Source organism: Heteronotia binoei, chromosome 6 (genome assembly GCF_032191835.1).
Source record: "Heteronotia binoei isolate CCM8104 ecotype False Entrance Well chromosome 6, APGP_CSIRO_Hbin_v1, whole genome shotgun sequence".
Classification (NCBI taxonomy): Eukaryota; Metazoa; Chordata; class Lepidosauria; order Squamata; family Gekkonidae; genus Heteronotia; species Heteronotia binoei.
In genome coordinates, this window is record NC_083228.1 from 44575266 (window position 1) to 44596083 (window position 20818).

The 20818-nt window shown below is 41.9% G+C and overlaps 1 protein-coding gene across 2 annotated transcripts in view; it reads right to left on the minus strand.

The window, feature by feature from the left end:
- Positions 1–19087, minus strand: part of PPP2R2D (protein phosphatase 2 regulatory subunit Bdelta) — a 38865-nt gene extending 19778 nt beyond the window's left edge. Inside the window, exons 1-2 of one of the 2 annotated variants that reach the window (XM_060241403.1) lie at positions 18612–19087; positions 18284–18370 (exon numbers count right to left, since the gene is read on the minus strand). In XM_060241403.1, coding sequence (XP_060097386.1) covers positions 18284–18370; positions 18612–18618 — 94 coding nt within the window. In that variant the 5' untranslated portion in view covers positions 18619–19087. Of the gene's footprint in view, positions 1–18283; positions 18374–18611 lie in introns of both variants that reach the window. The other variant, XM_060241402.1, reaches the window with a different exon arrangement.
- Between the last annotated feature and the right edge of the window lie 1731 nt (positions 19088–20818).

Consider the following 20818-nt stretch of genomic DNA (forward strand, 5'->3'; position numbering starts at 1 on the left):
TGAAAAGGCAATTGCCCTTGTGAGACTAATGTAGTGACTTTCTGAGGTTTTTCAAATATTGAGTGTTCCTCTGTCTTATTTTACCTTGAACAAAATAAGAACGCATTTACAAACCTATAGTGTGATTGTTTCCAGTGGTTGCTTGTAGATTCCCCTGGAGGAAATGGCTGTTTTGAAGAGTGGACTCCAGGGCATTGTACCATGCTGGGACCTTTCCCATCCCCAAACCCTGCCCTCTCCTGGTTCCACCCCCAAAGTCTCCAGGTATTTTCCAACATAGACCTGGCAACCCTAGATGGACTCCATCAGTTTTGACAAGCTCTGTGCCTAGTCTTAACATGATGAAAGATGGGATAGAGATTTCTGAGGCTAGCAGAGTTCCTCCTCTGTTTCCATCTGGGGATAGGGGGAGATCAAAAACCTTGACTGCCATGCTTCCAAGAGAGAAAGTGATCTTATTCACTTCCACTCAAATGCCCATTGGTTAATGGAAAGGGATTAAGCTAACCTCAGAAAAGTTTGCTGCATCCTGATTGTTAGGGTGGGAAGAATATTCACAGCATGGAAAAAGAACTATCTTGAGAATTGGTTCATTGACATCCTAATACCCCTTGAGCATATAGATATGTTAGCCCCCCACAGGGTTAAATTTTTGTTGTAATGATGATTACCAGGGCTGCCCCTACTTTGTTTATACACCAAACTCTCATGGCATTAATAAAATTACAATAAACTGTGAAGAAAAGTTAATGAAGTTTCATGGTGGCAATAATCAGAAAATCTAATCACTAAGGTATGAAATTGTAAAAACTGAAAAATAAGTTTAGTTACTAAATTTTGGCCTCCAGGTCCAAAGAAAATTTGTCAGGCTGCTTTGTCTTGCTTTACAAACTGTTTCTGAAACACTGTTCAGTCTCAAGATTTAATTTACTGTGTAGCATACTGAGGTGACTAATTGTTTAGGAAATACAAGTTCAGATTTCTCCTTGGATTTATATCCTGATCTATACTCTGAATCTCAGAGCAGTCACAATCTCCTTTACCTTCCTCCCTCACAACAGACATCCTGTGAGGTAGGTGGGGTTGAGAGAGCTCTTACATCAGCTGCCCTTTCAAGGACAACTCCTACAAGAGCTATGGCTGACCGAAGGTCATTCCAACAGCTGCAAGTGGAGGAGTGGGGAATCAAATCCGGTTCTCCCAGATAAAGAGTCCGTGCACTTAACCACTACACCAAACTGATTACACAAAACTAGTTGTGCAGTTCTTGGGTTCTGACTACAGTATTTTTTATAAGTATTAGAATTTCAGACTACAACAAACCTTCAAGAAATAACCAAGTTCTCTATCAGCTTATTGGCAGTTACCAAGACATCTATTTGTATTTGCTACTTAAGCATAATTATGAATATTACCATAAAAAGAACATGGTATTGTAATAGTGGAAATGAGACAAAAGAAAATAGAGCAAGGCTGACCCCCAAGTCATCCAAGGATTTATGTGTCATTTAAACATGATAAGCAAAGAAACCAAGCATAGTAAGTCACTGCATTCCACTAATACATGGGCTTATTGATTCTTTTGAAGCAGCTCTATATTGTACAACTTTACTTCATGAAAGCTACAGAAAAATAACGCAGAAATCCTGTTTAATATGCTGCATGTGGTTTACTCCTTGCTTTTACCCATGGTTATCTAGACAACTGCCTTTATTTCTGCCACAGATATTACCAAACTTTATCATCTAATTTTGTAGTTGTTCCCAAATTTAATCCCTGGTCACAGCTGAATCTGTTAAAAATGATACAAAGCCTAATATAAATACAACCTCCCTAGTTATCATCCTGGATGTTTAAGTATCATAAAAGGGGGAGGCAATGGGAGAAGACTTGCACGGGTATGAACTCAAGATATTCAGGTGCCCTTAACCTCACAGCCTTAATGTGCAAAAATGCAAGTCGAGAATTAAAGTAGTTGGGTGGGGAATCAGGGTAAAGCTGCAATTTACACTGCAGCTGCTTGCAAGCTCAGTGGCTCCTTCTCCATTGCAAAGGAACCTCAGAAGAGAAGAGGTGGATGGGAGAGGTGTACAACCTTTCCCCTGCCACCCAAATTCCCTCAGAAAGCACCCAACTCCCAGCAAGGTTCCAGACCCATATTTGCAAGGGGAATCCAGACATTATTTACAGAAAAGGGAGGAAAGGAGACAGAAGCACAGGAGACACATACTCCAGGGCAGAAGCGGCTGACAGGGAATGGAATGGAACCTTGGCTTCACCCTGTGAACATTCCTTCTGCTCTGAGGAAGGGAAGGCATCTCAGCTTTGGTGAGTCCCACCAATTGTAAAGGAGGCAGGTCTTAATTTCAAACTTCCTGTCTCCATAGGTAGGGGTCATCCTCCTTCTCAATTCACGTGTTCCCCAAGCTGTATAATCACTTTATCTAAAACTAAGAGAGAAAACTATAAAATGGCAAACATGCCAGGTGGACAGTGCACAACTCTGAATAAAACAGTACTAAATAAGACAGGTAGATAATTAACAACAAAATAAAGTATGTCTCTCTATATATGGTCAGTCCAAATTGCTGTTCCCCCCTACTTTAATGCAGGGAGATAAGATATTCTCATGTCCTCAAAGCTAAAGAAACCCAGGGTAACCTCAAAGCTAAAGAAACCCAGGGTAAGGCCAAGCTTAGGAAGGAAACAGCACAGGATGTCCAATAGCAGTCACTCCCATGTCAGGTGGGAACGTCTGACTTATTCTGTCTGAATAACCAGTGTATTCCTTATCAGGGATGCAATTAGACAATGCAAAAGTATCTAATTAATGGTACGGAGGTAGTGATTCTACCTATTTCCTCAACTGAGGCACTGCTGATGAAAAAATTGCAATTTTCAATGCTCTGCAGCTTGATAGGCTGTGTTTCTTGCTGAACTGGAGTTGACTTGGATGAATAAGACTCACACAAATTGAGCTAGTTGCTCAGGGGTGATGTGGAGACTCTCTACTCATCTGGGTAGACAGGGGGAGTTGAAGAGAAACCAACTTTCCAAATGAAACCTATTCTCCTAAGGGTCATGATGCAGAGGCAGATGATGGCAAACCTCAGACCATCTCTTGCCTTGAAAACGCAATGGGATTGTTGTAAGTCATTTGTGACTTGTTAGGAACAACAAAGCTGAGATTAAGGAGATGATGCCACTCCGTTTCTGCAACCTAATACAGCTAGGCTAGCACAAGAGATATATGGATGTAACAGCACGGTCAAAGGTACTGGGCTTCACACTACTCCAATACTGACAGCTTGACCAAACTAAGGCACACTGGTCAAAGTGGACTCTGCAGAAAAATGTTTTCTCAGATGTGGGCATCTTCCTCATTTATAGAATGAGGTAAACAGACAGGGAAATATATAAACTATATAACCCAGTCAGTTAATTGGAGATGCCAAGGACAGCGGTCAGGGCCCTCATCATACCCCTTCATTGGCCTTGAGTATATTGCAGGAATGGGACCACATTAAACTGAACCAGGTTTTTGGGTTCATGCCTATTTATATTCAAAGTAACTGAAGAAAATCAAGACTTTCCACATTTAGCCTGCTATTACAAACTATATAATAATCAGTAACTACTGAAACAATGTTTCCAGGTTACTCTGCTTTCTCCAATGTCTGTCAGCCCTAGTGTTCAGGGTTCTTTGCAGGCGTGTTCACACTACATATATGAGCCCCATGGTGCAGAGTGGTAAGCTGCAGTACTGCAGTCCTAAGCTCTGCTCATGACCTGAGTTCGATCCCAGCAGAAGCTGGGTTCAGGTAGCCAGCTCAAGGTTGACTCAGCCTTCCATCCTTCTGAGGTCGGTAAAATGAGTACCCAGCTTGCTGGGGGGAAAGTGTAGATGACCGGGGAAGGCAATGGCAAAACACCCCGTAAAAAGTCTGCCAAGAAACATCATGATGTGATGTTACCCCATGGGTCAGTAATGACTCAGTGCTTGCACAGGGGACTACCCTTTTTTTTTTCATACTACATGCTAATAGCATACAAAGTAGACAGTGCAAATGCATGTTTTACAATAATTTCACTGTGAAGCAATCAGTGTAGTTTTCATGGAAAAACAGGTATTTGGCTTAGTAGCATGATTTGAGAGAAAGACAATATACAATGCATCTACAGGAGAGGTGTCAAACTCATTTGTTAGGAGGGCCAGATCTGACCCAAATAGGACTTTGTTGGGCCAGCCCATGTGCATAAAAAATGTAATGTGAGGTAGTGGAGATATAAACTTTATAAAGGACACAAACACAATTAAAGACATTTTTTAACTTAAAATATAAACATGCTTAAAAGTCTTGCAATATTTTCTTTAAAATGGAACGGTGGGGGATTAGTGGGATGTGGCAATGCAATTTTTAAAATAAAACATCAAAGAAAAAGCACAAGGATCACAGCAGAAACTAAAGGAAGGAAGTAGAGAAAGAAGTACTTTTCTCCCTTTCTCACAATACAAAAACTCGTGGGCATTCGATGAAATTGCTGAGCAGACAGGTTAAAACGGATAAAAGGAAGTACTTCTTCACCCAAAGGGTGATTAACATGTGGAATTCACTGCCACAGGAGGTGGTGGTGGCCACAAGCATAGCCACCTTCAAGAGGGGTTTAGATAAAAATATGGAGCAGAGGTCCATCAGTGGCTATTAGCCATAGTGTGTGTGTATATATAAATTTTTTTGCCACTGTGTGACACAGAGTGTTGGACTGGATGGGCCATTGGCCTGATCCAACATGGCTTCTCTTATGTTCTTAAAAATATAAAATGCTCTGAGCGTGGGAAAACAATGAGATGGAATTGCAAGCTTCTCCATCCTCTCTGGGGTCTACTCAGATTGGCAATGACTCTCCAGTATAATATCCCCCTTTGGCTATAGGTTCCCAGGTTACTCACTAGGTCAGGTCCACTGAGCAGAGACAAGGTGGCTCAAAGCATCAACCCTTATTTGCAAGGATACAACTCCAGGAAGCCTGAGATTCAGCTGTCTATCTAGAAACCTGAAACACATTGCAGCACAAAGCTGCAAGGAAAATGTGGAATGGATCTTCCATCAAGGTCCCTGGACCTTATCTATCTGGTCACAGAGACCTTAATGGAAAACCCACTCCACATTCTTTCCACAGCTTTGATGAAGAGTCCATTCCATGTTTTCCTTACAGCTTTGTCTCTGCTGCAGCCTGCAAAGACAAGGCAGGAAAGTCAAGGAACTAAAAGAGCAGGAGGGAGGAGAAAAGAGCCCTGGGGGTCTGATTAAAGCCTCTGGTCTATAGGTTGTGCATCTCAGTTGAAGTTTGTTAAAAACAAGTAGGTACAAACACATAGACAGACAAATGTGCATTTCTGCACTAGCAATTTCAAATATTTAGGAGTCTGGAGACCATGTAGATGTTAGTACTCTCAATGATAACTATATATCTGAAGTTCTTGCCCAGATTGCGAATCATGAGTTGTGTAAAAAGGTACCACTTTGGACAGTAAAGGTTTTAATTTGTACACTTTAAATGTTCAGAAGTTAAGCTAAAACTACCTGTCCAGGTAGATGAAAGACTGCAGCTCAAGTTTTAAGGCTTCCGCAACTGCCAGACTAGCAAAATGCCAATTTATACAGTCAAAGGAACAAAAGGATTTCTCCTGTGGCATCAGGACCTGCACATAAAAAATGAAATCTCAGGGAACTTTCTGGAGTCTGGATAGTAATTTTCATCAGGTAAAATGGGAGGAAGCCAACTGTTTAAAAGGACTCTGAGAAACTCTGAGCTTGACTGTGGGGGGAGAAAGCAACTTCCAAGAGACTAGGAAAGATGCAGGACTAAACATGGACCAAAACAGAAGTATTGTAACCTTTAATATCATTCTGTCTGCTTTTCTCTACCACAGAGAGTAAACTGTAGACGTAGGGAGAAAGGACTGTACTTTTAATCCCCCCCCCCTTTTGCTTGGTAGTACATGGTCATTTTTTGGTCAATTATATACTTTTCCTGTTTTGCAACCAATGACTAAAATATAAGAAAAGCTTTTCTGAAATTGGTCTTATGGTGATCTACCTGCATCCACATGATCAGTGCCTACCAAGGAACAAAGAGAAGGTAGGAAGATACCTGCTTTGTTTCTTAATCAATCTAGGTAAGTGAGCTTTTCAAGGCTTCTTCTCTGCCATGTAATCTGGCATAAGAATCCAGAAACTTACTTGAAAGAGTATTTTACAAGGCAAAAATTTAGGTACTTCCTTATCTGGTTGAGGCCATAAAAGGCTTCCCATACACACTGAAGGTAGTAATGTAATAAAGCTGGGGAGGTGAACTCATCATTATGACTTATGAACTTGAAACATGGCAACTGAATACATTCTATCTACCTGTGGTAGAATGAAACTCAAAAGATGACTGAAATTATCTCAGAGGACACATAAAAAAGTACCAAGGTCATAAAAATAAAGCCACTTATTTCACCATTTGTAATCAATGTTCAAATGTAATAAAGAAAAACAAAGAATCTGCTAAGTTAAGGAACAAAATTCTCATTTTATAGTTCTCTGCCATCAAATCAATTAAAATCTTTATGCCAATTTGTCAAAGCCGTGTATACGGGTGACTGTGGTTCATGTTCTTGAACCATCAAGTTCAAGATGGAATAGTTCTTGAATTAGGTTCCCATGAACTCTGTCAATTACCTTCCAGAACCCACAATACAATAAAGAACTATTTCTGAAGGCAATATACAGAGTCAAAACAAGAAGTTTTCTACTGGGTCCTAGAACTGGGATTTGGTGCAGAGTGGTAAAGCTGCAGTACTGCAGTCGGAGCCCTCTGCTCATGACCTGAGTTCGATCCCAGCGGAAGCTGGTTCAGGTAGCCAGCTCCAGGTTGACTCAGCCTTCCATTCTTCCGAGGTAGGTAAAATGAGTACTCAGTTTGCTGGGGGGAAAGTGTAGATGACTGGGGAAGGCAATGGCAAACCACCCCATAAAAAGTCTACCGTGAAAACGTGAAAGCAATGTCACCCCAGAGTTGGAAATGACTGGTGCTTGCACAAGGGACTACCTTTACGTTTAGAACTGGGCAATGAAGGTGTCAGGTGTAGAGGAGCAGCCAACAAAGAATATGCTGGGTTTTTTAGTCACCCACCTGACTTCCCAAGTTACATGGTGACATGCAGAGCAGAATCTCTCATCTAAATAACTGGTCATTATTATAAATGAGGCAGGTAGGATTCCAAATGTGAATGATTTTTATAGTATCTAAGAAAGAGGTCACAATACACATTTTCTTCATTACTGAATTATTAATTCTTTCAATAAGCCTCAATAATAAGCCTTATAATACTTTTAAATTCATATCTTCATAGAAGTACAGTTACAAATTAATCTCTGCTCAATGAGATCGTAAAATCCCTTGATGGAGCTCTTGAACCAGCAACTGCTTTCTGCTACTCTGAAAATTTTCTTTCCCAATTAAAGCAATAACATGAAAAAAAAATCACAATCAATTTTAGGAAAAGAACAAAAAATACAATTCATTAAAAGAAAAGCTTCTGATAGTAAGAATAAATAAGCAACCCCCCCAAAAAACTTCAACATGAATAAGGTTTGCAAGCTACAGGCACACACAGTTATACCACACCACATGGACCATCAACAAGACTTTGGAGAACAAGCCCAGCAGGAATTCATTTGCCTGTTAGGCCATACACCCTGATATCAACATTGTTTTACATAGGGCTTTTTGTAGAAAAAGCTCAGCAGGGACTAATTTGCATATTAAGCCACACACCCTGTCATCAAGCCAGCCAGAACTCTGTTCCTGTGCGTTCCTGCTCAAAAAAAAAAGCCCTGACCATCACTATTAAATTGAGCAAGAGGGCTCAGTCATAGAACCAAGATGGAATCATAAGAATTCCTCATGTGCCATGTAATATCAAAGATTATGAAACTACCGTTTACATGGAAAAGCTGCAGTCATGGTTGATACAGTCTCTTTTGCCATGAAACGTTTCCTAGAACTCCATACCATCGAGTTATAATGTTAAGAATATTGGGGGGGGGGGGGGAGATATAAATTGGGCCTGGGGCACCAGAGAAGAGAGTCTGTTCTTCCTCTTTAATTGCCAGACTGAAGTGCTGTCCCTTCCACCACATCTTTCAACGGGGCTTGAAAGCGGGGGGGGGGGGGGTGTCTAGTGAGGAAAAGGAGATGTGTATGTGCATGCACAACATAGAAAAGCTAAATTACCCTTCTCCAGTACTCTAACCCAGGCACACTCCTCATTATTGTTTTTAGTCTTAAATTATGCATCAGAAACTCTAATGATGATACTTCAATGCCATGCAAACTTTTAGGTCAGGATAGTACAATATACAAGAATATATCTTGACCCTCCCCCCAAAAAACACACTACAAGAAATTGTATTAAACATTTATCCCAATCACACTGGGCCTAATGACTGTGCAATCCTAAACAGAATTATATCCTTCTAAACCCATTTACTTAAATAGATTTAGATGGGTATAACTTACTTTATACTGCAATGCATAGCTACTGAAAAGAGTAACTAATGGGGGAAGGGGGGAGAGAAAGAGACTCTAAGCATGTTTTTTCCTGTTCACTCAAGTAATTATTTGAATTCTTACAGAGGTGACTTGTTTCATTAAAGTCTGAAAAGTCTGAAAAAAATGTCTTAGATCCAGTAATAAACCATTGCTGATGGAAGGGATTTCCATCAGGGTAACACAACTACTTCACACCCATAGCCTGCAGCCCAGAAAAATCCCCAGTGCTGCTCATGGGAGAGAGGAGATCCTAGGAAGAATATGAGGGGAGAATCAGTGAAAATCACACCCTTACCATTGGCAGAAATCTACTGCAGGATTCAGATTAATAGATTATTTCTTAGACTGCATGCATTCTCTCACTGATGATTCTGGAAAGAAAAGGTGTAATTACACACCTTACCTTGCTAATTTAGATTAAACGATATACTGATTTTGCTAACAATCTTTTTTCAATGAGTTGCTTGTCTAATACAACTTCAGCAACAGGATTTTAGTGCTATAAAATCTACATAAAAACAGCGAATATCTTCCCAGATAAAGTGCAACTAGCTCCCTGCAAGTGGCAAGACGATAGCTTTATTTTTACTAGTGCACATTATAGCTCTGGAAAAATTAATCAATAACTTGCCAAATCAGAGACAGAAAAATTGCAAGGATCCTTTAGATCAGCAAAGTTGTTAATTTTTCTGTCTCTACTTAGAGAGTCAATCAGCAACACTGCTTTGATCTTAAATGCCCCAGTCTATAGTTCGACATATGTCGAATGCTCAGTAGGAAGACCTCAGTTTCTCACATGAAAATACATACTCGATCTTGTTTCAAAATAAATTCATAATCTATAGCTAGTCATTGGTGCCCCGGTGAGCATTCCTCTGTGGCCACAGGAGTATGCCCTTCTACTATGTTTTGTTTACTTGTGGGGTACAATGGGGTGAACTGAGGCTAGTCAACACTTTATGCTTCGAACACAGAAACTTACACACATCCTAAAAGTGCTGCACTTTTGCTATCAGACAACTATCATCCAAGAACGTTTCCTGTATTTATGAAATCATCTGAAATGTTTTTAACCAGTGTTTTGATATATAAGTGCGTTGTAGAAAAACATAGTGACACAGAATTATTGAGACATTTCCCTATGAACAGCTCCCAAATTGCTTTTTGAATGCTTGGGTTTTAAAAAGCAATTGATTTGGCATCAGAGCTGCTAAAAGGTCAACTCAGGAAAAAAAACCCAGCATAAGCATACTGAGAAGTCATATTCTTTTCATTAATTCTTGGGTGAAACTGTCTCTAGACCAGGGGTCCTCAACCCCTGGGCTGTGGACTGGTACCAGTCCATGGCCTGTTAGCAACTGAGCCATGAGTTGTAGAATTATTTCATTATATAATACAATGTAGTAGTAATGATAAGATGACATTGGATTTATATCCTGCCCTCCACTCCAAATCTGAGCAGCTCACAGTCTGCTTTATCTTCTTCCCCCACAACAGACACCCTGTGAGGTGGGTGGGGCTGAGAGAGCTCTCTCAGAAGCTGCCCTTTCAAGGACAACTCTGTGAGCGCTATGGCTGACCCAAGGCAATTCCACCAGCTGCAAGTGGAGGAGTGGGGAATCAAACCCAGTTCTCCCAGACAAAAATCTGCACACTTAACCACCACACCAAAATAAAGTGCACAACTGTATCATCCTGAAACCATCAACCATACACACACCCAGTCCGTGGGAAACCTGCCTTCCACAACACCGGTCCCTAGTGCCAAAAACGTTGGGGGCCACTGCTCTTGTCTACATCTATGGAACACAATTCAGGGCACCGCAGGTGCAGGGCCTACATGTACGGGAGTTTCCTTAAGATGAGCAGACTTCTACTTAACTGTTTGAGCAACAGCAACACTAGGAGCCATTTAAGTGAATGAAATACTCACAAACCTCACATTCACCTTTACAGCTCTTAGTGCTGCTTCTGTGCACACAGGCAGGCAGGGGAAGGAAACCAGGACTCTACAGATCCTATGGAAATCCTTGATACTGAGCCCACAGCGGATGGGATTTAAAAAGAAGTAAAAACAACTGTTGTCAGAAGACAGGGTGGTGAAAACACTTCAGATAAATTTCATGACTAGTTTCCAGTGTGCCTACAAGAAAAGAGTATTTATTGCAGGTCAAACAAGAGGCTAGCTTACATAAGTTACACTCCTGTCAACAACTATGGCAGCACCTGAGAAGGATCCTTAGTTGTCAACTGTGCTCATCTAGACAGAAATAAGCTACTCTAAAAGTATTTTACTGTTCTTCATTAAAAGAAGAACTCTCAATGCTGGTTCATATTTTTAAAAACTACTTGTATTTCAAGTAGACTGTAAGCCTGCAATTAAGGGCCTGTTTTTCTTTTTTATGTACTGCACTTAGCTTATTTTTGTTTTGAAAGAGTGTATGCACTGAAGCCACTGAACACACTATGCAAATCTTGGACATTCACCAGCGACCTACAGATCTACTTGCCATACTTCTGGGAACAAAGGCATCAGGTCTTCTGGAAAGAAGGATTCCCAGTAATCTACTGACCATTTCTCCAAAGGTCTCTCTTCTGCTATGTTTTGGAAAAATTAACAGCAATGATCTTCTGAAGTGGGACAGACTCCCACTTGCTTCATACCATTTCCATAATAAATGACAAAAATCAACCGCCTCTCCCCAAAATATACACAATTCTTTCCAAAGTCCTCCAGCATGTACCAGAGGACTAGGATAATGAGAGGGCTCGGGAGGACTACAAATAATGGCTAAAGAACATGCTGAACATGCAGACTCCTAATATCACCAAACTCTAAAGAATGAGCAGTGGAATAGTTTGTACCTTACCAGAAGATTAAAGCTCACATTTAACTAATTCACACTTACTCAACTGTAAAGGAAGACCTGACTGATGTGTTGAAAATTCTAAGGTATTTCTTAGACTTTTGAAATGGCAAGCCAGAGAACCTATTACCAGTGGAGAGACTGCCTGGACTGAGTGCATAGGTACCATGAAGAGTTATACCTAGTGCAGCATATATTCTATGAACCTGAATATTTTTATATAGCTCAGAGTTTGCTGCAGCAGTTTCTCCTGGTTGAGCAAATACACAGTGCCAACTTCATCCACACTGCTAACCCCTTCTACCATCACCACACAGTACTGATGGTTCCCAGAGACAAGAAAAAGACTGCACACACAAGCATAATATTGCTGCAGTGTTTCCTGGTAGACTGGGGTGGGGGTGGGGGCAGTGTCTGGTATTTTTTCCCCAGCTGCCTTGGCTAACTTTAATGATCCAAGAAAAGACAGTCTTGTCATACTCTTTAAGGAAAGGGCAAAAGGCAAGGACAAAGTAGTAGGCTACAGAAAAGGAAATTTCCACAGTGATAGTAAGACTCTGGGAATATCAAGTGGACAAGTGGTGGGCCAGACCAACAAGAAGGCTTTGCAAAGCTATCACAAATGCTATACAGGGAAACAAGCCAGTTATGTATTTTGTTCATAGGAAATCTGCTTCAAAGCCACTGTTAATAAGTCTAGAATACTTTTAAATGAAATAATTGGCTATCTATATTTCCCACTAGAAAAATAATACATTGATGTAAATTAAAGGTGATGCTTTAATTTAAATGTGTTAATTTTTTGAAACTGATTACCCAGATAGCTCCAGGTTTTCTGCAGTTAACACACTTTAGACGAGGAGTGTCAAACTTATTTGTTATGAGAGCCAGATTTGACATAAATGAGACCTTGTTGGGCCAGGCCATGTGTGTCATAAAATGTCATGTCAGGTAGCGGACATAAAAACTTTATAAAGGGCACAAACACAATTAAAGATATTTTTTTAACTTAAAATACAACATGCTTAAAACATTAGCATGCTTGCGAAATTTTGTTTTACAGTCTCTGATAAATGTTACCTCTTGCTATGAATTACTGCATCAAAAACTGCAGACAATGTCTGTGCTGTACCAATCTTGAATATGCTGCTTAGGTGCTGTTCAGGTGTGCACATCTGTAAGTTGCAAACCTACTTTTGATTTACTGACATTCATTACAGAGATTTCCTGGTAAATGCTTTGAGCCTAAGACCCAGAGGAAAACATGAAGCAGCTGGGCATTGTGAGCTTTTGTATAGAAGTTGCTTCATGTGCTGGTCAAGAACATGTGCAGGCAGCATGGCACAGACTGAGGGCTATGTGCTTGTCTACAAAACTATAGTCTTCTCCAGTGCAAGAACAGAGAGACAGACATGTACAGTGGTCGGTATCAGCCTACTTACTATCTGAGAAGTTCAAGATCACCAATCAAAGGAAAACGTGAAAGAAAAATCAAGGGAAATTTGCTGAGTAAACCTGGGCTGGACACACACTCTCAGCCTAATCCTGGCTTGCTGTTATTGGCTTTTCTAAATAGTTTGCATGCTTTCCTATTGAGAAAGACTGGATGACATGGATACAGTGAAAAAGAGAAGGGGAACCCAGTTACACCCATAACAAGCTCAACAAAACACACTCTCTGTGTGCAGCAAGGCAAAAAGCTCATATCTTCAATAAAACGTTGCACATCCTAAAAGTGCTTTCTTTGTATCTCTTCCGATGATGGAGACTGGGCAAAGGAAGCTCTGGCTTTTTCCTTCCTACCCCAGAGTGCAAGGAGAGGGAGGAGCATCAGCCATTAAAAGGAAGAGAGGCTTGGCTCAGTAGCTCCGCAGTGTGACTGATTGAGCCCGGCAAACTTAATCACACAAGCAGAACTATAGAGCCAAGCTCCTTCATTGGCTGAGACTTCTCTCTCCTTCTCCCTTTGGGAAGAGGGAGGGGGAAGATGGAAAGCTCAGGAGAGGCTGATTTGCTGGCTGGCTTATTGGGGGAGAAACACAAAATGGCGACCAAAGAAAGCAGACAAGGGAGAATGAAGCAGACAACAGCCAGTTGCTTGAAGACCGGACTGGAGCTCTCTGGGGGGGGATGGCTCTGGCCCACGGGGGCTGTATGTTTGACACACCTGCTTTAGACCATTCTGATAAATATCATGAGACTTTCGTTTGTTTAAGGCTAAAAAAAATACAACAATTTCAACAAAGACTACCAATAGTATTTCAGCACAAGAACTGCATTAAAAAATGGAGCATACCTAATTTCTCTAAAGGTGGGGGAAAGTTGTCAAGTATCAGGGATGAAAGTTTAGAAACATAAGATATGGTTCACATTACCAAACTTGAGTCTCTTTATTATACACAATACTTGATATGCACATGAAATTTAGCAAATAGTTAAACAGTATTTCATTTGGCCCAGAATATCTGGATTCAAACCCCCACACCTGCTAGGTTACCTTAGGTCATCTACTCTCATTCAGCCCAACCTGCCTCACAGGGTTGCTGGGAGAAGAGGAGAACAATGTATCCACCCTGAGCTCCTTGGAGGAAAGGATTATGAAAATTCATACATAAAACAGAAGTCTCGTTTATGTATGTAAAATAGGGAACTGTAGGACACCATTGACACTGTAATCATGGAACACTGTAATACTCATGGCTGAAAACTCTCTTTAAAACACACAATTTCCCAAGAACATACAAAATCTTTGCATATTCATTTACCCATAAAACTCCCTAGGAAAGCACTCCTCAAAACAAACTGAACTGCTTTCAAGTCTCATGTCCACAAATCATAATGGAACCAAGACTTGTACTAAGAGAGCACCAATTCCCTCCCCATGGAGATTGATCTTTCCCCTTCTATCACTGTCTTCTACTGATGGGTGAAGATATTTCTGTTTGGTAGGGTACTCCACTGATTCTCACTAACCCCTGCTATTGTTTATATGTTTAGTTATTATAAAAATAAATAGTTTTAATTGTTTTACACATGAGTGTTTTTAATTGTGTTTTAACATTTTTGTTGTTCCCACCTTGGGTGGAAAGGCAGTTTAGAAATGTTTTAAATAAAATTTGTCAGAAAAACAGAAGCCTCATAAAAAATAGGAAGATGACACACTGCAGTCACAATTCCTCTAACTTTTCCCAGAAGTTTCTACCAGCCTAAGACCTGGAATAGCAAGTAACCACATCCTGAAGCAATGAAACATATGTAAGGTATGAAATAGTGTAAGTGGAGCATATTGAACCTGTGCCTTCTATAGGGTTTGACATGCTTCACCAAAGAAGATCGCTGAACACTTTGAGTATTTCTATGGATTCTTAAGATTTTGTTGTGTGTGTGTGAGATTTCTAGTCATTCTGCACAAGCGTACACCTATCTACCTAGTACATTTTTATCCTGTCCTTCCTCCATGGAACTCAGAGCAGCATACATGGTTTCCCCTAGTATTCTCAGCTCACAAAATACTGAGATACATTATGCTAAGTACATTTGATTAGCCTGAAGTTGCTCAATGAGCTTCATGGCAACGTGTAGGGATATATCAGATGCTGAGATATTACTCTAACAACTATACAAACTTCTATAATCTGATGGCTGGAGCAAGACCCATAAATTGAATGTTGGCAATTCTCATCCCATGCCAGAATTAAGTCAAAGATGTAGCAGCAATGGATATTCAAATAAATGAAAAAAACAGAACCTTATGTCCAAGTAATTTCACAACCAAATAGTAACCAAGAATACTCAGACATTGTAAGTGCTACTGCAGCCTAAGGCACACGTTTACTTGGAAACAAGTTCCATTAAAAACCATAGTGCTTCTGTCTGAATAGACTTGTTTATACTAGGGCACACAGTAAAAAGGCTAATACAAAAGGCTTAATCATTAATGCTCTATTGGGCATCCAATCAACCTTTCAAATAATGTCACTAAATACTCATGTATGTTTGTAGTATTTTGATCAACAGCATTTTAGTTTCATTCCTGAAAACTGATGCTCAAACTTACTACAGTAAAGTGTCAACTTAGCTTTGTTAGTAGGGATTGGGGTTTTTTAGCCCTATGTTTAATTAATTGCAAGATTATATGCATTGCCTCTTAAGTCCACAAATGGAGAAACCTTGGAGCTCTAACAACCTGAATGCGGATGCTTAATAAAGCTTTAAAACTTGTTTTGAAAAATGTAGATAGAAATAAATAGTTTACTAGTGATTACTATTTTTAAGTATTCATAAACAAAGGTTAAGATTGAATGCTGGTCAATGATGGGTCAAATATTGTCAAATGACCACATGCAATTCAGCAAAGTCAAATACTCATGAAATCTAGTATGTCCTTCTGGAAGTTACAGTCTACCACTTCCATCTTGGTTCATCAGGTAGAAAGGCATGAGTGACAGTTTCCTCATACCCTAGGCCTTCAGGAGTTAGGGTAAACCATGTACTCATCCATAAAATAGGAACAAACACACCCAGTGTTGCAATTCTCTCCAGGCACCTTCTAGATGTTCCCTTTCCAATTAATCCAACCTGCTTGGCTTCTACTGGCCAGTGGCTGTGGTAGCAGGCATTTCTAAACAGGAAGGTGCAAACATTGACAGGAAGTTATCACACAGGTGATGTTCTCATTAATCAGGAATGGCAGAAATCCCAAAGTAGTGGGAGAAGGCACTGCGCTTCTACAATGTCTAAGAATGGATTCCGCAGTCTTCTAAAAGTCAGTATTTGTAGTTAGTATATTTCTCCCTGCTCTTTTAACTGTTCTAAAAAAGTAATGCAGACAATATTTGGCAAGTCATCTGTCCATTTTTAAACAAAATGCAGGTCTTAACAGTTCATCAGGAAACAGCTAGTAATTTGTTTACATTAATTTGTTCCTAACAAAAGTTCAAACAGATCACACCAACTGTTTCAAAGCAGAGTGAACTTGTACACCTCAGCACTTTGTTGGTAAAAAAGTACTGTATTTAATTCAATTAAACAAATAATTCAATTAAACAAATAACCAAACACAGAATTGTTCGTGCACCTTCATACATGGCTATTACAGAATGCAGAATAGGAAGACCAGATAATTATCCTTGCAACACTCACCCCTTAAACAACATAACTGAAGATGGACAAGCGCTGTGTGGGTGTGGCTGTTACACTGTAAGCACAACTTCAAATACCATCTCCACATAACCGTTAAACATCAATATTAACTACCTTGGATAATAAAGCATGTAGGTATCTTGTTATCAGTGCTGTGTAGCTAACTGTCACATATATCTGAAAACACTAACATTACTCTACATATTCAGATTTTGTTACTTCTATCTACTCTAACAGTTTACTTATCTCACCAAGGAATACATTGAGGAAATATTTCTTCTACCTTTGCAGTACTGCGAAATAACAACTTCACATTAGAAAAACACACACACACAATTCAGAAAACAGGTATTTTTTTGATTATGAATAAACCTCTTGTCAATGCTTGTGAGAAGAATGCAATTTAACCCAAGTAAGCAGTTTTCTCCAAATGTGCTGTTTGTTGGAATACATCCAGTTTCCAGGGAAAACAGAACAGCTCCAGAAAGTGTGGAAACCCCTCACCTACGCATGTTTAAATTATAGCAGCCAATTCAAGTAACTCTGAATCATCCAATGGGTTCACATGCTGAAAAAGATATGCAATCCAAGTGCCATTAAATAAAAGAATTTCAGACCTTTCATCCAGACCACACCCCAAGTCCACCTTTCCAGGCCACCCATCCTAGCACAGCAAAATTGTTACAATTCTCTCTTCAGTGTTCTTAAATTACAAAAGTGAAACAACTAAACTCAGTTTAAAAACAAAACTGAAATAGCATTAGCAAGCACAGAGACAAACATAAAACTGAAGTATCAGACGAACACAAATAAATATTATTGAACTGAGATGTGGATTGAATCCATCTGCACAAGCAGAATTCCAAGAAAGGGTAAAAAGAAGGCTCACTAGAGCGGAGGGGGGAAGGGAGCGGGAGGAGCCTGATAAGTACCGCCTACTTATGAAGTTATTAACAGAATTTTTACAGGTAAAACTCATTTTTGCTTTGAATAGTTTGACTTGAATGACTGTTTGTTACTAGAACAAGAACAGTGTCACTATAACCTTGCACTCTAAAGAGAAAGGCCGCATATTTTGACTTTTTAAACTTACGCCAGATGTGGGAACCTCCCTCCTTATATCACCAGCATTGAAACTGACAGTTCTGACAAGGCTACTCCCTTTTTTTGTCATTCTGTTCCACTGTCATTCCTCCAGAACATGATTACAAATAAAGAACAAGAGAAAGCTGTTTCTGCCTTGTGTGTGACGGCAGAGTGGCAGCCGCTTAGTCAGACACTGCAACTCCCTCCCCCCACCCATGCATTTGCAGAGAAGGTGGGTGAAAAAGAGATAAAGAGGGAAGAACAAGCGGTACTTGAATTGTCAGATTGCAATGGCATCACTATGAGGCTGAGCAAGGGCACCGTCCCTTAATTTACAGCGGGCTCAGGGATGCCACCACCCCATTCCATGCCTGGACATCTGAAACATCCCGAATGGAGAAACTAAAGGGAAAAAGCATTGGAGAAGAAGGGAAAAGGAGAGAGAATAGGTTTCACCAGCCTTCCCTAAAGCGGACTTCCCAGTCCCAGGCATGCCCGCTGCGGGAGGCTGAACACCACGAAGGAGGAGGCCTTAAGCGGCCCTGTCGCTGGCAGGGTCATTCCGTCCCTCCACCTTGATTTACCTTCCGCCACGTCTTCGTCGATCGCCCCCTTCACCTGGGAGAAGCACCACTGGAAATCGTTACTGCCGCCTCCACCGCCGGCCACCCCTGCTGGAGACGAAAAAGCACCGTGAGCCGGACCGTGGAGCACCAGACTCCCGCCCCTCGCTTGCCGCCTCCACCCAGGAAAGGCCCAGCTCTCCCCAGCTAGCGCCCCAAGCCCGCCCGGCCCCTGCAGCTGCTCGGCCAGGCTCCCGGGGCGCCCTCCGCCGTCCTAGGCCACCCGCGGGCCCAGGCCTGCCCCCGCCCGCCAAGCCCTTGGGCCACCGCTGCCGCGCGTGCTTCTTACCTGCCATGTCGCGACGCGTGTGCCGGGCGGAGCCAAGGGGCTGCGGGGCCCGCGAGGGAAAGGAGCCAGCCGGGAAGGGACGCGGGATCCGCTAGTAGCGCCGCTGCTGCTGCTGTGGCGGCCGCCACCGCCAGCGCCGACGCCGCCGGAGGTTTGGGGGTTTCAAAATGGCGCCCATTGCCGGTCAGCCTGATCCGGTGACGTCATCGTCCTGCCAGCCTCCGCCGGGCGGAGGGAAGCGTCGAGCGAGGGCAAGAAGCGGCCGGGCCCGCGAAAGGGACGAAATGGGGGGGATAGAAGGGGCGTCGTGTGAGGGCCCGAGGGGTGGACGGGAAGGAAGGAGGCGAGCCCCCGTAGGCTTGAGCGGAGGTTCCGGCGGCTTCCCGGGAGGCCGACTACTGTCTCTCAGGCGCAGCAGGGGCTCTCACGAGCTGTCTGTCTGAGGCTGGAGCAGGCAGGTTCCCTAGCGGCGAATCTCGGCTCGAAGAGGAAATGGGGCTTTGGGAGCGGCTGCTGCCGGATTTACGATTCTTTGCCCTGCATGGCATGCCGCCCCGCTACCCAGGAAGACGCGAGGAACTAGCGTTCACGACACCGCCCGATATGTTTCCTGGAGTATTTTTACGCCGCATTTCTCCCTACGGAGGACTCAAAGCGGCTTACAAAGAAACGCAACAAAATATAATTGGGACAAACGAACTAGTCACCACCACCAAATATATATGCAGCAGTCGCTGAAGAGTCACCAAGGCCGTGAGCTGGCTTCAAGTTGACCAAGCTAGAGTTTATTTTTCTAAGGCTTTCCAAATTATAACAAAGATAAAGTGGCACTTTAAAGGCTAAACTATAACGTTTTATGAGTTCAGAACCCACCTTGTCGGCCGCGTGTGGTAGGACCTCGCTAAACAAAAGCACACAATAAAGGTACACGAGAGAATGAAGGGGAAAATGTAAAGAGTAACATTAAAGGGCCATGAATTACAGAGCTGAGATTTTTTTTTTTTATCAGTTGCAGCTCAGTGGAAATCAGTCTTAGTTCTTCCTTGTATATATTCTGTCACTCTCCTCATTGGGGACCCAAGGTGGCTCACATAATTGTCCTTTCTTACATTTTATCCTTACAGCAACCCTGTGAGGTAGGTTAGACAGAGTGTGTAACTGGCCATAGGTCACTACCAGTGTGGCCTCATCCCTCACCAACGCTACTAGGCAGAATAGGATGAGTCTGTAGTCCTAAACGAATAAAAACCCACCTTCGCAGGGGTATCGAACTCATTTGTTATGACGGCTGGATCTGACATAAATGAGACCATGTCAGCCCGGGCCATGTCAGGCCATTTGTGTACCTAATTAAGATTAGGTACATAAACTTTATAAAGAACACAAACAAGCACAATTAAATATTTTTTAAAAACCCTTTAAAATAGAACATGCTTAAATCATTAGTACTTGTTGGTCTTAAAGGTGCTTTCTTTGTATTTTTCCCATGGGATCCAGGGAAGTGGGCAAAGGAAGTTTTGCTTTTTCCTTCTTTCCCCAGGAGACCAGGAAAGGGAGGAGCCTCAACCAATAAAAGGAAGGGAAGCTTAGCTCAGTAGCTCTGCTGTGTAAGTGAGAGAACCTGGCAAAGCCAGCTCTCCCTCTTACCCCAAGGGAGGAGCCTCAGTCAATGGAGAAAACAGAGACTTTGCTCTGTCGTTCCTGTGCGATTGAGCAAGCCTTGCAAAACAAGCTGCTATGCAGAAGGAAGCAAGAGAGAGGGAGAAGGAAACAGATGACAGCCAGTTGCTGGGGGCCGGATAGGAGCCCTCCGCGGGCTTGATTTGGCCCCTGGGCTGCATGTTTGACACCCCTGTTCTAAGGCAACCATATTCTCCCAAACTAATTTTTGTAGGCTGAAGGTCAGTTGTAATTCTGGGAGATCTCCATGCCCACCTGGAGATTAGCAACAACCCAGAAGTTAATTCCAAAATGAAATTACGGTCTGTTGAGTCAGTACTGCTATTGTCCTGTCTGGGCCAGCATTGTTCATTTTAACTGGTAGTAGCTCTCCAGGTTTTAAGCATTAAGCTTTTCCTCTTGAGATGATGGGCATGGATCTGGCGGCATCTGCTTGCAACACACATACTCTGGAGTTGATTTCTGGACCTACTGTGATCAGCCTCACGTATCAAATGTTGAATGTGGCATAATAAAAGGGCATGTCT